This window comes from Chionomys nivalis, chromosome 5 (genome assembly GCF_950005125.1).
Source record: "Chionomys nivalis chromosome 5, mChiNiv1.1, whole genome shotgun sequence".
Classification (NCBI taxonomy): Eukaryota; Metazoa; Chordata; class Mammalia; order Rodentia; family Cricetidae; genus Chionomys; species Chionomys nivalis.
The window spans coordinates 79,584,227-79,609,010 of NC_080090.1; the positions used below are offsets into that span (position 1 = coordinate 79,584,227).

At 36.2% G+C, this 24,784-nt stretch overlaps 1 protein-coding gene across 2 annotated transcripts in view; it reads right to left on the bottom strand.

The window, feature by feature from the left end:
* Nucleotides 1-24,565, bottom strand: part of Zbtb41 (zinc finger and BTB domain containing 41) — a 32,065-nt gene extending 7,500 nt beyond the window's left edge. Inside the window, exons 1-10 of one of the 2 annotated variants that reach the window (XM_057769896.1) lie at nt 24,516-24,565; nt 22,577-23,814; nt 15,928-16,135; nt 14,951-15,020; nt 12,573-12,720; nt 7,767-7,896; nt 6,283-6,378; nt 4,903-5,009; nt 3,458-3,563; nt 2,457-2,545 (exon numbers count right to left, since the gene is read on the bottom strand). In XM_057769896.1, the coding sequence (XP_057625879.1) occupies nt 2,457-2,545; nt 3,458-3,563; nt 4,903-5,009; nt 6,283-6,378; nt 7,767-7,896; nt 12,573-12,720; nt 14,951-15,020; nt 15,928-16,135; nt 22,577-23,696 (2,074 nt within the window). In that variant the 5' untranslated portion in view covers nt 23,697-23,814; nt 24,516-24,565. Of the gene's footprint in view, nt 1-2,456; nt 2,546-3,457; nt 3,564-4,902; nt 5,010-6,282; nt 6,379-7,766; nt 7,897-12,572; nt 12,721-14,950; nt 15,021-15,927; nt 16,136-22,576; nt 23,815-24,414 lie in introns of both variants that reach the window. The other variant, XM_057769895.1, reaches the window with a different exon arrangement.
* Nucleotides 24,566-24,784: the final 219 nt, after the last annotated feature.

Consider the following 24,784-nt stretch of genomic DNA (forward strand, 5'->3'; position numbering starts at 1 on the left):
TGTTACCTTTTAAGAGCAGTCATGAAGGATACTTTTAACAGCCTACTACGTAGTTCTATAATTTGATCTGAGTACACTGATGAATTTATCACAAAAAGTATACTGGGATTTTCATTAAGATTTGTGCACTTTATGAGCTATCTTCAACAAAAATAGTTTATAAGAAAATATATGTTGAACTTCAAAAAAAAGAAAGAAAATGAAACCCAAACAGAAAATCAAGCCCTAAGCATCTTGTCATCCTTATGCCAATTCTAACTAATCCACTACAATCCAACAGGGCCACTGTGGGGAGAATATATGTATGCATGCATGGATGGATGTATGCTGAGGACTGCAAAAGCCAAAGAAATGGAAGAGAATTATTTCTCAACTAACTTCCCTCATTTTTGTAGTTGAAAGCAAGATTAGACATTAGTCATAGGAAAGCATGATAAATTCAAGCTGAAAATGACCTATATTGTACCTTGTCTGTAGAAATGGTGTACTCAAAGATCACACAAACTAAGTAAGGAGATTCTGAAACCCAGCAACATGTAACGCCCTAAGGATTTAAAGACGTAAAAATAATCTAGAGAACAAAATTGTTAATTGTCTGTCTGTATATGTATAGATATTCATGTGGGTACAGGTGTGTATTTATACATATGTGAATGTCAGAAGTCAACTTGGTCCAGTCTGTTTTGGGAACAGAGTATTTCATTGGCCTAAAGTTCTCCAGGTAACCAAAACTGGACTTGGGACATGCCTGTCTTCATTTCCCTAACACCACTTCCCCCGGTAAAATTATAAGTGGGTGCCACAGCACCAGCTTTCATATATGGGTTCTAGGAATCAAAATTGGGTCCTTTTGTTTGCAAGGCAAAGACATAATAACTAATTGATCTCCCCAACCAGGACAACAAAAACTTTTTGGTCATCAAAGGGGCACTGCCGGTCACTTCAATGAGGATGGTTCAATATTCTTCACCATTCTCTAGTTGAACAAACCTATAAAATTACTATATAATTGGTAATTCCTCCCCCTCATAAATTTAGGAGTTTATTTTCTGAATAAGGGGTCTCTACCCAGTAAACATTAAGAACTCATTTCTGGAATGTGTGTTGATAAGCTGACACTTGGGATAATGTCTTCTCAATGATCATCATGTGAAGTGGGATTCCCCTCTACACAAAATATTAACTCTCATACACAGATAACACAGGGTTATGGATTTAGGAAACTATGTGATCAATTTTTAGAAGAGTTATTTTTGTCAAGTCCTGTTTGGGTCTCAGTAAGTCAAATCTAGAATGATGGCTGCTTTTATGGCTTTACTGAACACAGATGCAGCTACTTGTAATAATACCTACAGCTACTCTTGTGGTACAGCAATATAGGCCAAACAGTGACCAAACTATGACCAACACAGTCTGGAGTATCTATTTACTATCTGGCTCTTTACATATACTTGCTGGCCTTTGCTTTAGATTATTTCTTCCCCTTATATTCCACCAGGGCTACAACAGTTGTTTTACTTTACGGTAGGGTTTATTCCTCAACTTTCAGAGAATAAAAGGATATCTTAAATTCACACCATGTATAAAATAACCAGATATAATTCAGCGCTACGGATTAAACTATCAATAAGCTCAATTTAATTTTCTGTGGGTTCACCATCTATTTCACAAGTTTTATATGCTTTTTACTTATAATCGAGGTAAAAAACAGCATTAACGAAGTTTCTTCAGTTTAAACTCCTAAGTATGCACTCCTGAAACTTGTTCATTGGAAGTATATAATTTTGCTTTTAGCAACATCACTGCAAAAGTAATAAATCTTTACTGGAAACTATTTAATATTTAAAATTACCCAAATTAACTTACTTCCATTCTAGCATTCATGAGATAATTTGTCTCTTTCAGAATAGCAGCATAAAGTATACAAAGTGAGTATAAAGCAAAGAAGTTTTAAGTACATAAACATATTTCTTGATTTAAGAAAAAAATAAACCTTCAATTTTAGTATAGGAGGGAAAATGAACCCCATACTTCATTCTATGTGGGTTAGTGGAATGCATCGAAAGCAAAGAATACTACTAGAGCTGCCTGAGGGCCACAAGCAGCTCTCTGAGGAAAGAAACCTTACATTACAACCTGATGTGAGTGAGTCATGAATGTATGCATAAACTCTTTCAAAAGAAGATACCAGCAACAGAGGCCTAAGAATCCTGACAAAGCTCACACAGAACCACAGGGCAAAGAAAAGGAGAAAAGAGCACTAAAGCTTGGACTATTCACCACAGAAAATAATTTCCCAAATTCTTCAAATTGAGAAGAAAGCAAAAATGCTGCTTATTCATGACATGAACTTTAATAAAAATACTGTTTGCAAAAATTTCAGTCAGGAATAACACATATGGACATGTTGTACTATTAAATAATATACAAAGATCTGCTTTGATTACCCTTTTTACCTGAATGTGTCCGAAAATGCATTTCCAGACTCGATTTTCCTTTAAAAATCTTCTTACAAACATCACACTGATGAAATGTTGCTTTATATCTAAGAAAGCAAATGGTTCATCTATTTAATTAATAATGAAAAGTAACTGACAACTCTAAAAGTATACAGACAAGTGTCGTATCAACAAAGCATACAGGCCTGGAGGAACAGGGCACTTTTAAACCCAGAGCTAGCCTCAAGGGTCTTTCTCCATTTATATTTAACAGAACTTTTAAAAAGACACTTGTAAGAATAAAACTTCAAAATGTCTTAAATCAGCCCAAGTTTTAATTAGTTATTAAATACACAAAGGACAGAATACAGAGAAAAGAATAAAAAAAGACATCACTACTGGACAAAATGGGAAAGAGGTTTAGAGCATAGAATTTGTGGTTAACAGAATATTTCTACATTCTGACGGCGATGATGATTACCAGACTGTACAAAGAGTTTCACCTGAAGTAAGTTTAAGTCAGTTCATTGAAGAGATAGATACTGAGCCTGACTAAATGAAACTGAAATAATCTCAAAAGCTGCATTCATTAAAGTTGGCAGGGCTCTCATTAGTTCAAGCCTAAAGAAATAAAATGTGAATCTTTTGTTTTTATTACACACAGATATAAGTAATCTATAACTGGTCCAAAAGTTACATAGTTAGCAGCATAGTGGAATGTCTAACAAATACTGTTAAGGTCAAAATCAAATTTTACTTGTCAGGACTATGACATCTGTAGAATGAGTAGCACTTAAATGTAAGTCAATGTCTAACACTCCCCAGCCTTTGAGTAATAACATTGTGTGTGTGTGTGTGTGTGTGTGTGTGTGTATTTCTTTTGAGACTTTAGAGGAATATAGAAACCAAAGAGAGACAATAAACCTAATGCAAATTAAACAGAATAACCAAAAAGTGTGAGTTGTTCTCTACCCACGATGCTGCCAGCAGTAGTAAAGAGGAAAGCTGCATCCACTCACTTTTGCCACACCTTCTCCCCTAGATGCACACTCTTGTAGTGAACCGTGAGATGGTCCCTCCGACCAAAGCACTTCCCACACTCTTCACACTGATGAGCCTTCTCACCTGAGAACAAAGGCCCACATATTTCTTTTAACATAACAGGCATTTAAGTTTTTTCTTTTTTTCTCCAGAAATAATGACCAAACGGTAAGTTCTTTTAATGGGACACCAGGAAAACAAAGCCACCGCTTAATCTGGGTTATTTCCTTTATAACATTTATTCAATTACCTTTCCCAAAGAACTCAAGCCCAATTTAATGAAAGTGGATATTTTGCTCACATGGAAAAATTAATAACCTTACATTGTAGACATCTAATCTTACCTTTCAATGTAGCAGAACAAGATAAATAACTTCAAACCCAGGATATTGATTAGAAATACATAACTAGATATGAAATACCTCAAATAAACATACATTAAATTTAGATGAACTATTTCACTATTTAGAAAAAGGACCTGAACATTTTCAGATCTTTGTATTTTTAAAATATTTTCATCTATAGGGATTTCTAACATTTGCAAGGAGCCAAATTATAAATACCATGAAAAGTCCAACTGATTACCTATTATTACACTGCCATGCAAAGGTTCATCACTGTCTCAATACCAATGCACAATTAATACATGTGACTTCTAGAATTACAAACTTAGAATGCCCTTACTAGAAATGAAAATGCACAATCTCAATTAAAATGTCATCAGATCTTTAATCTCTTAGAAGTAAGGATAGCTGCAATTTGCCTGGCTATGATCATTAAGAAAGCCATCTGTCACACTTCATACTTCAGGACTCTCTATAATACTGATGATAATCACCTGTTCTACTGTGCACATAGAGATGGATCTTTCCCATTATTGTGCTCACAGAGTTGGCTCTCTTAGCATTTCCTGAACATCAATCTGAGACGAAAACATGAAAGAAATCCCCAGAGTACAAAAATTATAATGAAAATATCTAAAAAACAGGTCAGGACTATAAAAGTGTTCTTTTCCAAATATAAGGCTTCAAAATCCACTACAACATAAACTTTAATACTCAGTTATAATAATGGCACTTTAAAACCAAACTTTCACTAACTTCTCAAATATAATCACAGTGAGAAATACGGTTTTCTCTTCAGGGATGTACCAATAGTATTGCTGCATACATCAGCATAATATGCAAATTATAAACTTTGAGAATTTATTCAAAACTAAATTTTAAAACTTCAGTAAACATGTTATGATTATTTACCTATTTCCAGATGCTTTTACAAAACAGGTCTTAAAATCATCATTATAAAGGGGTAATCAGCAAATGTCAACTATTAAAACCACAGCTAGCAAAAATAGAAAGTGGTAGTATGTTCTCTACAGTGTTTTTAAATAGTTTTGGAAAGAGAAATACAAAATAAAACTTACCTGAATGTATTTTCTTGTGCTTTGTTAGGTGGTCGTGGCGAATAAATGTCTTTCCACACTCATCACACTCATATCTCTTATCATCGTGATGTACTCTTAAGTGCAGCCTATAAAGATAACAGAACACAGACTGCTCAAACTGGCGTGCAATGAAAATGCTTGCTAATGATTTAGTGATAAAAAAGAATGGAAACAGGCTGGATGCTCAGCACCCTCATATATCATTTGCTCTGCACGTACGACTTTCAGAGTCCTTCTGTCTTTTAAATAAGATCCCGAGGTTCCTATTCACTTCTCCCAAAACGGCACTTCGAAACATGCATTTCCCATATAATTCTAAATACTTCCTAAGTTCTTAGATATTAAATCTACCTCACAGACTCTTCCAAATATTTGTGGATGTTATTGATCTGAGTCTCAAGAATATATTTAAGGAATTAGAATTGTTCAAATGGATAAGTATACAAATACTACACGATAATGACAGCTACTGATAGTAACAGCTGATGATTATATTACTCTGGAATAATGATACTAAATACAAATTGATAGCTGGCAAATCGTAATATTTTAAAAGACCTCAGGCTTATAAAAATAATATTTTAACTACCTCACACTAAAAAATGGTGCTTTAAATTCAAAGATAAACAATAAAAGGTTTAGATTATTGAAATTTACCTAGTTTGAATCACTTTTACTCCTACAATGTTTTGTGTATACCAAAGTGAAATGAACAGTCTTTCCACTCAAGTTTCTAAAATAAGTGTTGACTTTATATTAACTAAAACAGCCAAGTGGCTAGACAAAATAATCTCTTTACAGTTAAAGAGATAATAAATGAAACTATGACTATTAAAGCCCTAAGATTATAATTCTAGAATTAACTAAGAAAAATTACAATCATACATATTTCTTAGTAAATACCTACCTATTTAGGGAGAAATTCAGAACCTTCAGTTACAGTCATTCAGACATAAGACAAACAAGCAACAATGCACAGAAGGCCATCTAAAACTGAGAATTCCAGAATCCTTAATGTTATTTCCATACTAAATATATTCTTCTAAATGAAGGATGAAGAAATAAAAAAAAAAAAAACTCGGAACACCAGAGTTTTAATACTATTTTCACCCAAAGACAAAATAATTTAATATTTAAATAATGAACATTTAGTAAAGACTCTGGTAAAGTTGATAATGAGGAAATATTCAATGTTTTACACAGAGAATAGAAATAATTAAAGAGACATCAGTAAAAATTTTTCCCAGATGCATATAATGAGTCTAAGAAAGGATTTAATTGAACAAAGCACTTATAATAAAATAGAATTAAAACAGACCTGTAATATTATCTCATTTAATACAAGGGAGGATAACTTACCTGTATGAGCTTCCATGACGAAAACTTTGCCCACATATACTACAAAGATGAGGTTTTTCTCCACTATGTATCCTTAAATGTTCTTTCAAGGTCGTCCTATGTTTAAAAATTTAAAACCACATATATAATACATAAATTCCAGAGTTCTTAATCTTATATTTTCTGATATAGATAACAAATTATATTCCTTTTGCCAATATACATACTAAATGCAGAGTTCGAACTCCTTATTAAAACAGAGGACTACAGTTTAACCATTCCTTCAACAAGCACTTTGCTAGAACACTTGTAGTTCTTTTAAAGTTTTTCTACACACGTAAAGGTCTGAATCAGGATGGACAAAGTTATATAGGGAGAGAGTAGTAAAAGGAAGTGTCCCTGACTTCTGGTGGCTTTTCCAACCGTCTTGGTTTGGTTTTCATGTCAATCTATCAGATGACTTCAAAAGGCAGAACATGAGCTGAAGCTCTGCCAGCAGATGGTGCTCATCTACAAGAACCACTAAGCCTGACAAATGGGGGAAAACCCTGCAGATATTTCTAAACTTATGTATAAAAACAATTAGAGTAAACAGAGAAGTGTTATCTTCATTTTGTTCTGTTTTTCCTTCTTGGCTCATTTGATTATTTTGTTTTAATATAAGGGGGAAAATAAATTCATAACCCACCTAATAAATTTATAATTTTCTAGCCTATAAATATGATTTCATATTAAGTGGCATAATGATTTTCCAACTTTCCTACCACATTCATAATTTATATTATGAAATTAGCATTTCTAATTCTAAGTTGAAGACTATAAAGCTTAAATACACTGAAGGTTTTAATTTTTGCATAGTGTTTCACAATGTAATCCGAGCTGATGACAAACATAAGCATCCTGTTTTGTCTTCCTAGTAATGGGACTGCAGACATGTGTCACTAAACTTGGCCTCAAAAATTTATAAAACTTACACCTGTTTTTCAAGATGAGCATTAAACATATGCTCAGGAACTGAAACATTACCATACTGTCAGGTCCCTCACTTATCCTATTCCCCTTTCTCTCCTCAGAAATAACCACTCATATTTACCATGCTTTCTGCTTCCTTCTCATACACACACCCTAGTATACAAGATAGCACATGCCTTTGAAAATCTGAATTGTGAGCACAGTCCTAACAACATTGGGACTACAGTTAGCTCACTAAAGCGTACAAAAGGCAGTACAAACAGGGTCTGTGGATGGACACCATTTGCAGATTTTCCAAGAGTTCACAAGGCCACCCTGACAGACCAGCAAAAGTGACAAACAAACAGGATGTAGCAAACCAACTATCTGAACTTGCAAACCCTGGCTTCTGTGATGTCTCTGTCATTTACATTTTAAACTAAAGTATAATCAGAGTACTTTGTGTCCTGAGTTATCTACCTCCTATAACATTTATTAATAATTTATAACACATGTAAGTGCTTCAACGTTTCTGAGTGTGCAGATAAATTTACCTTTCCCGTACTGACTTCCCACAAATGAAGCAAGTCCATTTTCTCTTTCCACCATGAGTACATTCTATATGGCGTTTCAAATTTCCAGTGTCATTGAATTGACGACCACATATATCGCATGGAAAGGGACCTAAAAAAAATAAAAGCATGTATTTGAAGTTTAAAGATAGAGATAGATACTACGCTAAATTCAATAGAGCTAACACAAATTTGTTGCTACCACCAACAGGAGCATATGCAAAATTTGTAATATTCTGAAATTATTTGTTTATATTCTCTTCTCTCCTAGGTTGTTTATTCCCAAAAGGCATTTCTAGCACTTAGGCCCAAATGCAAGGTTATATATATATATAAAACACGGCACATTTCTGCCCACTCTTACAAAATTAAACCCACACTTGCCACAGTAACATACTGACCTTTCCTAGTTCTGACTTCCACCATTTTACCAAGTAAATAACTTGAGACAGTTAAGTTCTACTTAACATCAAGCTAAAAGAAAAACATGGTGATGGATGCACAGCATATACAGTTCAAGGAAACCATCCATTTGTAAGACAGTGTCTCAGAATTTGCAAGAATAAATTGAAGGAAGAATTACGAGGAATTGATCATAACAGCACAAGAAAAAGAGACAGAATTTGAACATGGACTCAAAGACTATTTAAAGCAAAACTGATCCAATAATACAGGAAATTTCTACATTAGAAATGAGGCAAGGCTTGAAAAGTTGTATCACTACCATGCATGGTTAACATATTTAAATCTGTATTTTTTTGAGAATGGAATTTTAATGCATTACTCATGTATTAACTAATTCAACAAATATTTGTTGATTCATTTTAAGTACCACTGAAACTCCCTCCTCAATCCCTGCACTGAGAAAAGAAAAGGTCTCCAAATAGATGGGAAAGAAAGGCAGTACTTGCGAAGTTGAAAATAAACCAATGAGCTGTAGAACAAGAGGAACCTGTCATGACAAACCAATGAGTTAAGTGCAGCACAACCATCTATTCTTAACATCTCCTAGCCTGTTAACTCTCTGTACACTTGATATACCCAGCAGGGAGAGGAAGAAACAGAGCATCCATCCACCTGTATGTTGTTACTTGTTAGGGTTCTTGAACAACTTTTCATTTTTTCCAACACTGAATATTCAGCTTTGCATGTCGTCAAGCTTCTCTCAACTCTCTATTTCATGAAGCTAAGCTAAAATCTTACCATTAAGCAGAACTTCAAAATAACTATATACAGGATAGAAGATCTGACTTTAAAAGTTAGTTTATCTGACTATAAATTTCACACTTACAAATGCAGATATATTAAAAGTTCTTTAACTCTTCCAATCATATTACTTAGATCTCTCTCTAACTCAACAGAACATACAATCCTAACATAGGCAGCATGGTTGGTTTTTTTTTGAGACAAGGTTTCTCTGTAGACAAATGTATTTTTTAATACAATAAGAGTTCTTCCAAGTGTGATAGCAACATTGGCATCACTAGCACCAAACAAGTAGAGCAGACCTGTAAAGCAAACCCCTGGAGCATGATCGAGCTGCTTCAACAACCTCTTCAGGTGATGGGATTTGCACTGCTTCTTGTGAATCACTCATCTGAAGTTTACAGCAGTTCACAGCAATGACAGTATAGAGGTGAGGCTCAACACTGCCTACTACACAAGTCATTAAACATTCCCTTTGTTGCCCATCCATTGACTTGACGGTGCTAAGGATGGATCTGTGCCTTCCCATGTCATGCATCCGCTCTGGTACTGAGCCACGTCACCATTCACCATTTGTTAGCATCATATATAAAAGGGGGGAAGGGGACCAGAACTCAAACCAATCACCTACATGGTTTATTATGTTTGCTCTTTTTCTTAAATATGAAAAATGTAAGCTTATTGTTTTATTTCAAAAATATATTTTTCAGAGTTCTTGAAAATAATACCTTTAATATATGGAAATAACATATATTCAGAGAAAGAGAATGTAAACTTAAATAAAACCTATTACATGTTACCTTTTTGATTGCTGTTTTAGTTGTCAACTTGACTATAAATGGGATTAACTAAAATCCAAAAAGAAGGGCACAGCTGTGAGGGATTTTTACTTAATTTGAAATAGGAAAATTCACCTTTAATACAGATCTTGACACACCTTTAATCTGGGCCAACCCTTCTGCTGGAAGCCTAGATAAGACATGGAAGAAGGAAGCTTTTGGCCTTTGCCTGCTTGCTCTCAACTTGCTACCACCAAGTCTATGCCTTCACTGGCATAAAGACTATTTCTCTGAGATTCCAGTATATGTCGAAGATCAGCTGAGATACCCAGTCATGTGGACTGAGCAACTTCTGGATTCTTCAACTTTTCATTCATAGCCAATCACTGTTGATTAGCTGGACCACAGCTTTTAAGTCATTCTAATAAATCCACTTTATATAGAGAGATAGACAGATATATAGATGATAGATAGATAAATAGATAGATAGATAGATAGATAGATAGATAGATAGATAGATAGATAGATGATAGATCGTATGCTTCATTTACATGCTATCACACCTACATTGTCTTCTTAGTAAATGTCACCTTTTACAGAAATTATACACAGTAACTAAGCATGTGTGTAGAGAACTGTGATTTACTGGCCTGCTAGATTACACTCTGCACTATAATTTAATATGGAGCCACAATCTCCCTAGACACTAAGACAGAACTCATTACCAAGCTAGCATCTGTTTGATAAGTGTGTACTACTTTGAATGTTCAGTGTCTTTTCCTAGAGTAATTTTTCATTGATTTTTATAACTAAAGCTAAACACATTAATTAAACTTGACTATCTATCATTTTTAGTAGATAATGAAGTATCATTTTAAAAAAAGCAAGTAATCTTTCAACAAACAACAATGACAAAAATTTCAGTTAAACCATTTTTAGAAACATCCTCTTCATGAGCTCTAAGACTTAGCCAGCTCAGCATATGCTGATACGAAAAAAACTAGTATATAAAACTGGTTACTTTAACTCTTAAGCTATAAAAATAAGAATACACAGTGGACTAGATTTTTAATTTAGAACTTCTGATACTTTTCAAACATTGATTACAAAATGATATGTTTAATAGAAGTTGAAATAGAAAACTAAAAACAGAAATGGAAGTAGAATCAATATACTAGTCATAAAAATCTCTTTGTCACGATATTTTTTTTAAAAAATCAACTACAGTTTTCAATTTAAAAAGAAACCACTAATTGTCCAATAACAAGTAGGTAGATACTGAGGTGATGAGTAAGAACATGTCCTGAGTAAGAATGAAGACCTAAATTTGAATCCACAGAACCTAGGTCAAAGGCCAAGTGAGGACAGAGCATCTGTAACCCCAGAGCTGTGGGACAGGCAAAGGCAGAAGATTTGCTGGTGCTTGCCAGTCACCAGCCTAGGTCAAGACTCAGTCAAACATATTGTCTAAAGGGAACAAGGTGGAGAATAATAAGAAGGGACATAAGCCATCTTCTTCTGGCTTCTGCATGCACAATCAGGTGCACCTGTAAACACACATGTACATACACCACACAGTCTAAAATGTACAAACACATTCATAAAGTTGTTATTCCTGGAATAAAGTATAAAAATAATTTTCTCACATGTAACATGCAATCATGATGTCTCTAACTGGAACTTTTAATATATTTAATAGTTATATCTATGTTGGCTTTTTAGAATTGCAAATACTGAGCTTAGTCAAAAACCACTTAGAAAGGGATAAGCTAAAAAATACTGTATTTTCTAGCAATAAGCAGCTTTCATATTATAAACACAAAAATCAAATATGCCTTAAAACACAATATAGCCTTGAAGTTATCTAACAACAGACAGACTCTTCTATTGAGGTACAATAGTTCAAGGTCCTTTAACATTTTGTAACTGACATAATTTTAAAAACCTGTTTTATCAAAAAACAATTAAAACTCAATAATAAAAAACAAAACAGCCACACTAAAACATAGAGTAAAAGACTTAACACAGACAGATCATCAAAGACAAATAACAAACATGTTCAACACCACATCTCCAGTAAAATGCAAATAATTACTGATATAGTAAGCAATTATTACGGTGACTGAAACACAAAATTCTGACAATACTAAATGTTAAATGCTAAAGTAACAGGAATTCTAATGCAGTTGGCATAATCATTTTGGAAGACAAGATGGCAATTTCTTTTTTTTTTTTTTGAAATTTTAATGAACCAATTTATTTGAAGAAAACTGAATTAAGGACATGCTAAGCTTATTAAAAGATGGCAATTTCTAACAAACAATGTATTCTAAAAGTCCAATAGACCTTTTCTTCATGTTCTTAGGTTTTTATACAAGCAAACTGAAAATTTATATACACAACAAGACTTGTAAACAGATAACTGCAGTCATTTTGTAATCAATCAACAAAACTTGGACATTCATTGCTTTTTGAAATGTACCATGTGGTGGGGATGCTATGTGTGTACAGAAGCAGACAGCCATGAGGTGGGGATGCTGATGTGGGCTAACCCTTTATATACAGAGGTTGGCAATACAATAACTACCTGCACCGTCTCAATTTTGTCATTTACTTAAAACTACTCTTTTAAAGGAGACTTTTTTTAAAGACCATAATATAATTACTTCATTTCACCCCTCTCTTTACAATCTCCAAACAATGGAGATTTTTTTAGAGGAAAAAGTACAGTTTCACAGTGGTAAGCTCTTCTAGATTCAGATAATCAGAAACTAGATGACTGCTGTATGAAAACACAACTTACCCAGATGGAACTTCTCCTGATGTTTTAACCGCGCAAATCGGGACTTGAAATGCTCTTCACAATAGGTACATTTAAAAGGTTTATCTTGTGAATGCAGAATCATGTGTTCCTCTAAGTGTGGTCTTCGAGTAAAAGATTTCTTACAAATCTAGATAAGAGTATATATAAAATGTAGTTACCTTAATTTGAGCCTGAATTAAAATACAAAGCTCATATTAAAGATAAAGCATACAAGTTCAAATAAAGATAAACATCTTCCAACAGAAAACTTACCAAAGTATTATCAATCTTCTGACTATGCTAAAAAGGGGGTGGGGGATAAGAAACACTAGAAGAACTATAGTTCAGAATTATTAAATTAACCCTAAAGTTAAATGAACTTCGAATCATTCTATAGTTAACATGACTATAACATACTCTTAGTATCTTAATTCTAGATAGCAATTTCTTTTTTAAAAAGATTTATTTTTAATTTATTCATGTCAGTGTTTGAACACATGTGTATGTGCATCACATGCATGTCTGATGCCCATGGATGTAAGAAGAAGGCGTTGAGTCCCCTGGAGCTGATGGTTTTCAGTGGGAACAGAATCTGGGTCCTTTGCAAGAAGAGCCAATGTTCTTTAAACAGGTGAGCCACCTCTCCACCCACGGATATCAATTTTTTTAATACACAAAATAAAACCAAATTTATATCAGAAATAAAAAGATTTCTTTATCATTATTACCATATATTTAATTAGGATTAGCAATAATTATATCACAGTAAACCCCTCAACTTTTATCTCAGTTTTCAGAAATAAGAAAACACTGTATATAAAAATATGATATACGGCCAAATGGTGATGGTGCACACCTTTAATCCCAGGATTCGGGAGACAGAGGCAGGAGGTCCTCTGAGTAAGGCCAGTCTGGTCTACAGAGTGAGTTCCAGGGCAGCCAGGTCTACACAAAGAAACCCTATCTTAAAAAACAAACAAACAAAAAGTTATCTAAGTCAGGGATTTAAAAAGAGTGAAGCTACTGTATCAACAGATAGCAGTACCAACTAGGCACAATTCCAAGATTATTTTATTTAATGCTCAAAAAATGCTACAGAGCAGACATAACTATCAATATCATTTTTAGAGTTGAGGATGATAAAACTTTAAAGTAAAGAGGACATTATCTTGTGTAGAGTCAAAGAAATTAACTCCAGTGTTTTGAAACTGCAATCAGAGAAGGAACAATTCTGGAAGTGTGCGATATATATATACCTAGACAGTGTGCGATATATATATACCTAGACAGACAGACAGACAGACAGATAGATAGATATGTTAATCTTTAGATTAGCAATGTAAATGATAAGCAATATTAAACATTAAATTAAATACAACTAAATACTACAAAAACATCCTCAGGGGCGTGACAGATTAAACAGATCTCTTTTGCTACTGCTCCCACTGAATTCTTCTCCTGCCCACTTTGTCCTAGAACTGACCATTTAACCAACAGCATGTGGTGGAAGTTATGATCTGGGACCTCTGAGGCCTTGACTAGGCTTCTTGGCATGCACATGTATGCACACATACACACACATGCACACAAAAGCACACACACACACACCTCCCCCATCTGTCTGTCTCTATAAGTATGCCCGCTCTCTGTCTCTCTTGCCTTCCTCTGTCTCTCTGTCTCTCTCTGAACCTAGCTACTATACTAGAAGGGTGGAGGAAGTCCAAGCAGCTTCAAGAAGAGCAAGAAGGGAATCTCTTGTTCCCTGATCCACCCTTACTAACCCCAGTCATCAGGCATCACCAAGTTGACCGCTATATTAGTAAGTCACTGTGAAAAGGCCCCAAAACCAGAAAGAAAAAAAAAAAATCCAATACTTTATAACAACCCAGTTACTTTGATTAACATAGCACAGAATCAAAGAAATACCTAGCAAAGCCCTGTCTTCAGTTTGGATTCCTGACCCACAAAAAGATGAGAAACAGTAAAAAGCAGTTTAAGAACCCTTGAACTTCAACCTGGTTTATTATACAGCAAAGGACAACCAAAAATGGAGAGTTTAATTTTAACGTCTATATTCTGCCATAGTAATGTTAGACACCATTATACACAACTCTCAATACAAAGCATAGTGATTTTGCTAATTGTATGCAGGGACAAGATCAGGGAATAATAAAAACCAAAACAGAATCTCCATTTCTGAGACGTACTATCTGGAAACTACATTTTTAGAAGAAATTTAAAAAAAAAATTCAAATAATTTGATTTAAAAAATTCTAAAAGGGAGATAAGTTCCATTACTTTAAACCCAATTACCTTTGTTTCCCAAAAGACAACATTACATTTGCTTTGATTTTCTAAGAGAAATTACAAATTCTTACTTCACACTTCCAACTTTCACTTTTAGTCTTCTTGATGGAAATAAATTCTTGTGCATTTTCAGGATGAAATCTATGAAAAAGAGAAAATATTAAGAAAATATGCTAATTAAGTCTATAATTCATATGAATCTGTCAACAGTGATCTCAAGAATCAGATACTAGCCCAGTGTGGTACATGCCTCCTGGAACCTTACATTCAGGAAGCTGAAGCAGGCAGAGCTAGTACTGGTGGCCAGCCTAGGCTACAAATCAAAACTCTGCTTCAAAACACAAAGAATGAGGTATGATTTGTTCATTTTTGGTGTTGTTATTACTGGGTCTCATTCTATAGCCCAAATTGGCCTTAAACTTACAGTAATTTATCGGCCTTAACCCCACAGGTGCTGGGATTACAGTCATCAGCAACCTTACCCACCTTAGGTCTCGATTTTTCTTAGAATCACAGGTACATTTAGTAAGAACATAGGTTCCACCATTTTAAAGATTTTATGCATATATCTAAGTTACAAAGAAATTAAGAAAAGTATTTGTAAATGTATTCCTAAATAAAATCTGCATGTGTGCAGACTTCAGTTTTTAGAGTTAATATTCAATACTGTATGACTCACACACTTTTCCACACTAAAGGTGAATGTGAAAAATAAATTTTCTAAGAGTTTCAACACCACATATTTCTGAAGACTTACCTGTCAAAACCAAATTTAAAAAAAAAAAAGGATACTCAAACTGCATCATAAACTGTACATTAGAGGCCATATTCTTGTTGTGCGGCCAAAAGGCTTCAACTCAACAATAGAACAAACTATGAACTATATCAACAAACTAACCCTGGCTGTTGTTTTGTTGATTTGTAAACTCTGCAAAACCATAAAGCAGTGACAGCATTGGAAATAAGCACCTTGCAGACATTTCCAGTGTACTTGTGTTTCCATTAGAAGGCACAATGACATACACAATGGAAGCAAGACAATACTTGCCTCTTGACGTGCTTGGCTAGTGTCTTCTTGCTCGCATGAAGCTTATTACAGTAAGGGCACTTGTGCTCCTTCTTGTGAAACTCTACTTCATTACTGTGCTTCTTTCTGTGAACAGTTAAGTTAGACTTTGTCGAATAACGCTGGTGACAAATATCACACTCAAAAGGCTTCTCACCTGTGTGCACACGGGTATGACTCTCGTATTTCCCTACAATGAAGAAGAAAATTAAGTTTAACAAATCTGCTATGTTGTGACTGAAATTTCAGAGTGGGATAAAAACACATGGTTTAATAATATATACACCCAAATTCATATAGAAAACTAAAAAGAAAAATATTTACCTAAATTTCTACGCAAATGAATCTCAAGACTCGGTGCTTCAAGCTTACTGCTTAAAGTATACTTTCCCTCAAAGCTTCAGTAATAAAATGTTGTAATAAAAGCAGCAGGGCTGCGTCCCCGGCACCCGGCTGCCCGCATGGCTTATGCCCCGAAATAATTACATGGAAACTGTATTCTTTTGAACCCTGCCTGGCCCATTAGTTCCAGCCTCTTATTGGCTAGCTCTTACATATTGATCTAACCCATTTTTAATATTCTGTGTAGCCCATGAGCTGGCTTACCAGGAAAGATCTTAACCTGCGTCTGTCTGGAGAGAGAGAATCATGGAGACTCCCTGACTCGGTTTCTTTCTCCCAGCATTCTGTTCTGTTTACTCCACCCACCTAAGGATTGACCTATCAAATGGGCCTAGGCAGTTTCTTTATTAGTTAACCAATGAAAGCAACAGATAGATACAAGACCCACCTCCATCAATAAAACATTTACTCGTTCACATATTTTAAAAATCTTAATGCTCCAGGCTGTGGTGGTGCACGACTTTAATCCCAGCACTCAAGAGGCAAAGACAGGCAAATCTCTGAATTCAAAGGCAGCCTGGTCTACAAAGTGAGTTCAGGGCAGCCAGGGCTACACAGAGAAATTCTGTTTTGAAAAAACAAAAATAATAAAATAGATCTTAATGTCTGAAATTTTCCTGAAAGTGTTGACAATTTCTGAATATTGAATGTACTTTTTAAATGTAAAACTAACATTTAGAAAAATATCTACTCATTTAGCATTTATTATATCAACAATTTACTTTTCCTATGCACACCCACAAACTCAGTGTTCAAAATTGGGAGATCTTATTTAAATATTACAAAAAATGTTTACTTATTTTGTTACTTTTCATTTCACAGGAGGTATTCTGGAAAGAATGCAACAAAGCTAGAAGAGTTAACAAATAATTAACAATACAACCCATTTATATAAGAATTCCTTAAGATACAAGAAAATAAAGTATGGCTGTGTGAATGAAATGCTAAATCCAGCACATGCAAGTAAAATCTGAGCAAGCAAGAAAAGATGAACAGGCATAAAAGGCAAGCAGTCATCCATGTGGAACACGCGCCTGAGCTCTTCTTCTGCTCAGAGTGGACAATACATGTGTCCTACTAGAAATAACCAAGAAGCTGTGACACAGACAACAACAGAAGAAAACAAGAAATGTACAGTGAAAAAGAAAGCAAACAGATGCATACAATTGGTTTAATTTATTCCCATTCTTATTTAGCATAAAGTTCTTTATATCACTATGTAAAATATAAATGTCTGTTTCTGAGGCAAAAAAAAAAAATCACAGGTAAATACAGGCCACGTTGGATCTTTGTACCAAGACAAAAATCCTGTCTCCTTAAGTTGTAGAATGTATGACTTGGGACAAACAACTTCTCTGTTTCAACTCTTCCTCACCGAAACAACAAAATATGCATAAAATTTTCTGCAAAAGCGTCTGTATCCTCTTTTTACATACATTTGTCCAGAAAACAAAGACTGTTATCCACCACCTCCTCAGTTAGCTGTGTCCTACTTAAGCTAAAAATTTAGCCTCTCAGGACCTGAGTTAGTAAAACTTTATGGGTTTGTATATAATAAATGAATATATAAATGATACTTAAAGCATTCGAGTACCTAGTAAACACTAATAAATGTTAGTCATTATTACCATCAGCATCTTTAGTACAGAGTCTCAGAACTGGAAACAACGTATCAACTCTCTAATGCATGAATTTCAGTTTTGGTTCCAAATGGAACCTAAAAATATAAGGTATAAGAAAAATTTTGGACCAGTTGCTTACTTTCTATAAACATATTACAGTTATAAAGATCTTATACTAGTATTTAGTAGCGTTTTTATTACATTTGCAATCAAGACTTTTTTCTACTAGAAATAAAATTTAAGATATATACTGAATATTAAAATCAGAGAATAGACAGTTAATTTTTAAAAATTAATTATTAAACCTCACCTTCTTAGATCAGTAGTCTTAAAAAGATTAATAGAAAAAAATTAATCTTAAATAGCTCAAAGCACTTGTGTGTGCATGCACACATACCTATATACATGCATGAATACATGCATGAGTATGTGTGTGGGTGTGCACGCGCGCGTGTATATGTGTTGGTGGGGCTGCCCATGCACATAGAGCCAGAGACCAGAGCAAAGCACTGGGTGACTGGGTGTTTTCCTCAAGGCCCTCCACCTTGTAGTCTTGAGACAGGAGGCTCAATGTACAGTAAGCTTGCCCGCCAGCTTTTCTTTTAGCCAACCAACTCCAGGAACCCACCCATCTCCACTTCTCAATCTGAGACGTATAGGCACATGCAGCCATTCTCAACTTTTTATGTGGAACTCAACTGAGGTCCTCAGGGCTTCATATCTGTAAAGCTACTTCCCCAATCCCCAAACCTTAAAGGTTTTTTTAAAAAATCTTTTGAAATATATATAGTAAATGTGATTTTTTTAATTTGTAAGATTTTTATAATAAAATTTAAATAATTTACAAAGGAAAAATAAAATAAATATAATAATGCCAAGAGACTGAGATAAATTCCTATAGCATAATGAATCACAGAAATGAAAAACCTTAAGTTACAAACTCAAAAGTTTATGCACATCCAAATTGCACAGCCCATAGTCTCCAGAAACTTGAAATTCTAAACAAGAACAACAGACAAGCTTGAGGGAAAGCTTGACTCAGAAGATCCAAGTGTGTCTCCAGAGATTTATGAAGAAAAACAAAATGTAATCCCCCAATAAATCTCATGCTTAGAGTGTGGGGAGTGAAAGGGACACTCCTTGGTAGAAACAATATCTACAATCTACATTCATTTCTTCATTTCTCTGTGAAGAGGTTCCCATATCAATGTATAAAATCAGCATGTTCTTTTCAAACTTAACAGTCTATTTAAAAATAGAAAACAGCATATAGTGGAAAACTGTATAGTCATCTTCTGAACCAAATCTCAATATGAATTATCTCAAAGTTAGAATCACAAACCAAAGACGTTTTCACATGAATAAATTTGTCTTGATGTATTGCAAAATTTACTCCCTCATATGGCTCAGGTTATTATTTTCAATTTCACATGCAGTTTTTGTGAGAAGCACCACTGAACGGCCCTACCATATTTCATATCGGATACTGCTACTCTCAAGTGCACTTACTCATACAACACACCTTAAAGAGCACATAAAGTATTCTGCAGAGAATTACACCATTGTCACAATTCACTAAGAAGCAAGGAGGGTCCTATCCCAACAGACCATATAAACTCATGTGTAAAGAGGGAGAGGGGACATAAAATGTTTTTTGTCTAGAAGAGATTGTGATTTACTTCAAACAAAGATTTTAGTTCTGTATAGGAAACAAAAAAAATATAAATTATCCAAATTTTCTCTCTTACCCCATCTGTCATCTCTTTATTTTGCTTTTTACCCAGTAGGTTTTTGGTATAAGGGGCAGCAAGGTCAAAGGACTCTTATTTACATGAGAATTGGATGAGAAATGGACAGCTGGTAGTCTCTGGAAAGACTTAACTAGATCAAGAGTGTTACTTGCAGCACTAGAAAGAATAAAAGATCCAAATAATGGAATAGAATTTTTTTGGTCATGTATTATACAGCTAATGGTTCCAACAGAAATCTCAGAATGTTACCTCTTTAAGGCAGCCAAACAAGGAGATGATAAAGAAACCTAAAAGGGTCCGTCCAAGCCAATGGAAATCCAGATAACACCCTTTAAACTTATTTCAAGCCTGTAAGTGCTTGCTGGCAAATGTTAATGGCCTGAAATATGCAAAGCACACTAACCAAGCACAAAGAATATAAGTTTCAGCATCAATTTAGTTAAACTAGCAAAATGATAATCAAAAATTTGAGGATTTTTAAAAATCCTGTAAAAGGAATAAGCATGAGATGAAAAATGACAGAATACAGCTCTAAAGTTATTTTGCGATTAGCAGACAAAACATTTACAGTGTATCCTCCGACACTCTTCATTCTATCTGTCACCAATTGCTCTAAGGACATTCCCCAGAAACACCGCTCTATCTTCATCCCACTGCCAGTGTCACTCAGCTTCCCAATCCAAGCAGCATTATGCTTCTACCCCTTTGTTATATGCTCCGTCTTGCCTCTTTGGTTTTCTCATTTCCTTGCCCAATTTCCTTCTTCACATTGAAGACAGTATGATCTAGCTATAACTCATTGGCTGTCATTCTCTCTTTTTAAGCTTCCCCTCCTCAGTAGGTTCATCAGATAAAACATACTCCTCTGTATAGCACTGAAGCCATCCCAAAGCTGGCTCTCCTTTACTTGCCTACTCTTAGTGCCTGTCATTTTTTCTATGCCTCTTTACTTACTTGAAAGACAACCACACCTTAGCAATTTCTAGAACATACCATACCTCAATGCCTTTACACACTGACCCTTCTATCTTGTAAATGTCACCCTATTCTGTAAGTTTCAGGTTCAATATTACTAGTTCCGTGAAGCCACTCATCATTGCCCTGATCCTCCTGATAACATTAACTTGATTATACTATGATAATTTTTGCATGTACTCAGATACTTGTGGACAGAGAATCACTTCCTATCTGTTTATCAGGGCTTGAAAGGCATCCAATGTTAACTTAATAAATACCAGGAGCAGCTGATATTCTTGTATACCTGCATTCTGTGCAGTACTTAAGTGGTTCTGCAGAACCATCCCATTTAACTCTCGCCATAATCATTCATATTATAACAACACATCAGCATCAGCTCATTGCACTTATGAAGGGGAAAACTCCACAGGTTAAACAACTCAGACCTAGCAGTATGACCCTTCACCAGCTCAAGCTTTTAAATCACATGTAGATTTAAACAAGTACTAGATAGACACACCTAGAGACAGAGATACTTCGCCATAGAAGAATGAGTGAACACTAAGCAAGCCCAAGGTGGTCAAGCAACAGAAGGGAAAGACTGTAATGTAAAATTCATTCTGAAAAGTATGTTGGAAATAACTGTACACGGTAATCTACTGATACTCATAGTATATGGAATGACTTTTGTAAAAAGACATTTTGCAAACTTTTTGGTTTTTCAGCTTCAATCTTAGGCACCGTTTTCTGAGTTCATGTGCATAAAACTCTAGTTTCCTGGGGACATTAAGAAGAGCACTCATATGATATCTTATTTATAAAGTGACTTGAAGAAAAGTTAGGTTAAGCAAAATTAACAGAAATATTTTCTAGTATTATTACAGAATTGCATCAAGTTAAAAGAGACTGTGTATTAAGTTTCCCAAACCTAGTGGAACTGAAAGTCCTCCCTCAACAAAGTACCTCACAGACTGACTGTTCAAGAGAACAGTTTGAGACCCACATGCTGGACCTATAATGCCCGTAGTGAACTGACCCTTGCTCACTGATTTCCAAGTCAAATTAGGCTAATTAAAGTTTGTAGAATACCATAAGCAAAGAGTACAAAGTCTAAGATGTGTAGGAAAAATAAAATATTCTAAGATAAAATGTTACCAGGTACCTCAGCTCCAAACAGCTGCTCTCTGTACATACTCACATTGATAAAGCTAAAGTGACATTTACTGCCAGGACTAACAAGTTTCTTGTACACATAAGCTCTTCCAACTGACTAAGAGCTGTTCCGTTACTTCTGTGTATGAAACAGAGTAAAATTATTAATAATTATTAAACTGAACTGAGAAGACTAGCCTTGGAAATACATTAAAAAATACTGTAAAAGCAAAAAAGAAAAGTTTCCTATATGCTAACCTATTTTGACAGCAAATGAGTACAAATACCTTATAAACCAAATTTTGATCTATGCAAACAGCATACGTAACCTAGGACAAAACAGTTATATATGGAAAGAACTGCATGGTTTCTTTTAAAAGATCAGATTACTTAAACTGCTTTAATCATTTTATGTGCAGAATGTACCTAACAACTTTATAAGCAATGTACATGTAACTCAAAACTAGCACTTCTAAAATGAAACAGGTGGTCAAAAGCTATATACAATAACTGCTGCTTTTCTGGAGTCTTTCTCCCAAATATAGAACCTACAACCTGTAGAGACACCATGACAAGAACGTGAAAGAGTAAATACCAGATTTCTGATGCACGACCAATTTAAATTAACAAGATAAACGATGTGCTGAAAATCAGAGGTCTTCCCTACTATAGAACTCTTCGTACAAGTCCCCTTTCGAAGTTTAGTTTTTAATGATTACCTCTAAAACAGTCACAGAGTATCCTTACCTATTCGGTCAAATGTCTTATCACATTTGGGGCACTGCAGGATTTTCTTATTACTGTTCTGAATAATGACAGGAGCTAACCCTTCGTGGATGCTCCCTGCAGAATCGCCAGCCTCAGGTTCCTCTTCCGCTTCATCGTTATCTTTATCACTCTGCTCTGTGTCAGAGTCCTCATCTGACATTTCCTCCTCTAGCTCGTCGTCTTCTGCATTGTACTCACTTCCAGGATCCTCAGAATCATTCCTATCTGACTTCTCCTTGTCAAAACTTTCTTGATTCAAATTGTCTGACCCACCCCCACTTTCCTGTTCATCGTCACTAGTGTCCTCAAACTTAACAGGACACTTCCTATTCCTTTTTGACCTTCGGGCAGAAAAACTTCTCTCCAGCATTTTTAACCCATGTTTTTTCCCCAATAACAGGGACCTGTGAGTTTTAGCTAAATGATTCTCTAAGGACTTTTTATAGCAGAAATGTCTACTACAAAATTTGCACTGATGATTACTTGATAGTCTTCCAGTTAATTCATTTAGTGTTTCGTCGGGAGATGACTTCTCAGTTAGCTCTGCCTGAAAAGTAGCAACGTTTTCGTTATTCAGCAGCTTCACTGCATCGATAATGTCCAGAAATTTCGCGGCCTCTAAAACAAGAGGTATTTCATATTTGTACACAAAAAATTCTGACGTGTAAAGAAACTCAAGCAAATGCTGAAAAACCGAATGTGTTACGTGATCCAGGGTGACGACATCAGTGCTGGGGTTTTTGCTCAAACACGCATGAAAATAACTACTACCAACTGCAACGACCACTTTATGAGCACTAAATTCTTTTCCTTCTACTATGATAAGTAAGTCGCAGAAAGACGGCTGCTTCTGCCTGTCATCGTTCAAATACTTCAGCAAATTCTTATTATACTGCAAAGAACTCAAAAGCTTTCTCTGATCTGGAGAGGGAGGAAGGTCTTGGTAACACTGAAGAGCCTCAGGGGTTGGTCTGTCTGTAGACTGAGTATAGGTCACTTGGCCGCACTCCACAGCAGCATTTTCTTCTGAAGAATCTTTGTGATAGCCCAGATGGATCTTCTCGTCAAGATTTGAAGTAACCTTTCTCCTTTTCTTCATTGCAGTACTGCAATTTTTGAACAGGAAACTTCATAAGTGACTTACGAGGTTTTTGGAAAAAAAACTAGATTGTCTTGAACAACAGCTTCTGAAGGGGCGTGCCCCACAGTTTCATGGTCTGCAAAACAGTGAGAATCACGTAAGAACTCCACAGCAAAGCAATCTTAAATAAGCAAAGGTGCTGTCGATTAACCTTTTCTAAATTGCAACTTAATCACAAAGTCAACGGCACATTCACCAGCAGCTAAGATTTTGAGGGCGGAGAAGGAGGGAGGGCTGGGTTTAGGGAAGACAACCAACAAAAGAATAGTGTTAAGTGAAGGCACAGCACACCTTCCAGGCCTAATTCACGACTACGGTGGAAAGAAGAGAACACAGAGAGGGCGATCCGGCCGAGGCTGCGGACCGTGCAGACACGCCGGGGCTGCAGTCCCGGTCTGGGTGCTGGGACACTGACAATAAGACCAGCGCGGCCACGGAAAGCAAGTCTCCATTAGCATGCTTTCCCCGGGCGAGCGCGGCACAGCTCCGCAGCGACAGACCTTCCGAAAGGCACAGGGCAGAGCAGTGCGGCCCTAGGAGGGGCGCCGGGAGCGGGGTCGGCACGGGCGACCACTGCAAGCCGCGCAGCCTGCCCAGGCCCGGGTCGCCGGCGCCGGGCTCGCCCGTGACCCTTCCCTCCCAGACTGTCCGGGCGAGCGCCCCACAGGCCCATTACCGGGAAGCCCGGGCTCCCGCGCCGCGCCGGCTCGGGGCAGCCAGCTCCGATCCCCGCGCGCTCGCGCCCGCGCCCACCCACTTCCGGGTCCGGCCCCCCACCTCATCCACCTCAGCGGCGCTCCTTCCCCTCGCGGAGTCCCGCCGCCGCCGCCCGCCTGGCACGTCAGCCGCGCGCAGCCGCCGAGCCGCGGCGAGAGGCCGGCGAGCCCGGGCAGCCGCCAGAGCGCAGGCGCGCGCCTCCAGCCCCCCCCCCCCGCGCATGCTCCGTCAGCTCCCTCGGCTGCCTTAGGTGCCCTATCAAGGTCCTAAGTCCGTTATACCCAGTGTTAGTGGTGACTTCGGGTCCTTCGTTGATTGAACCAAAAAAA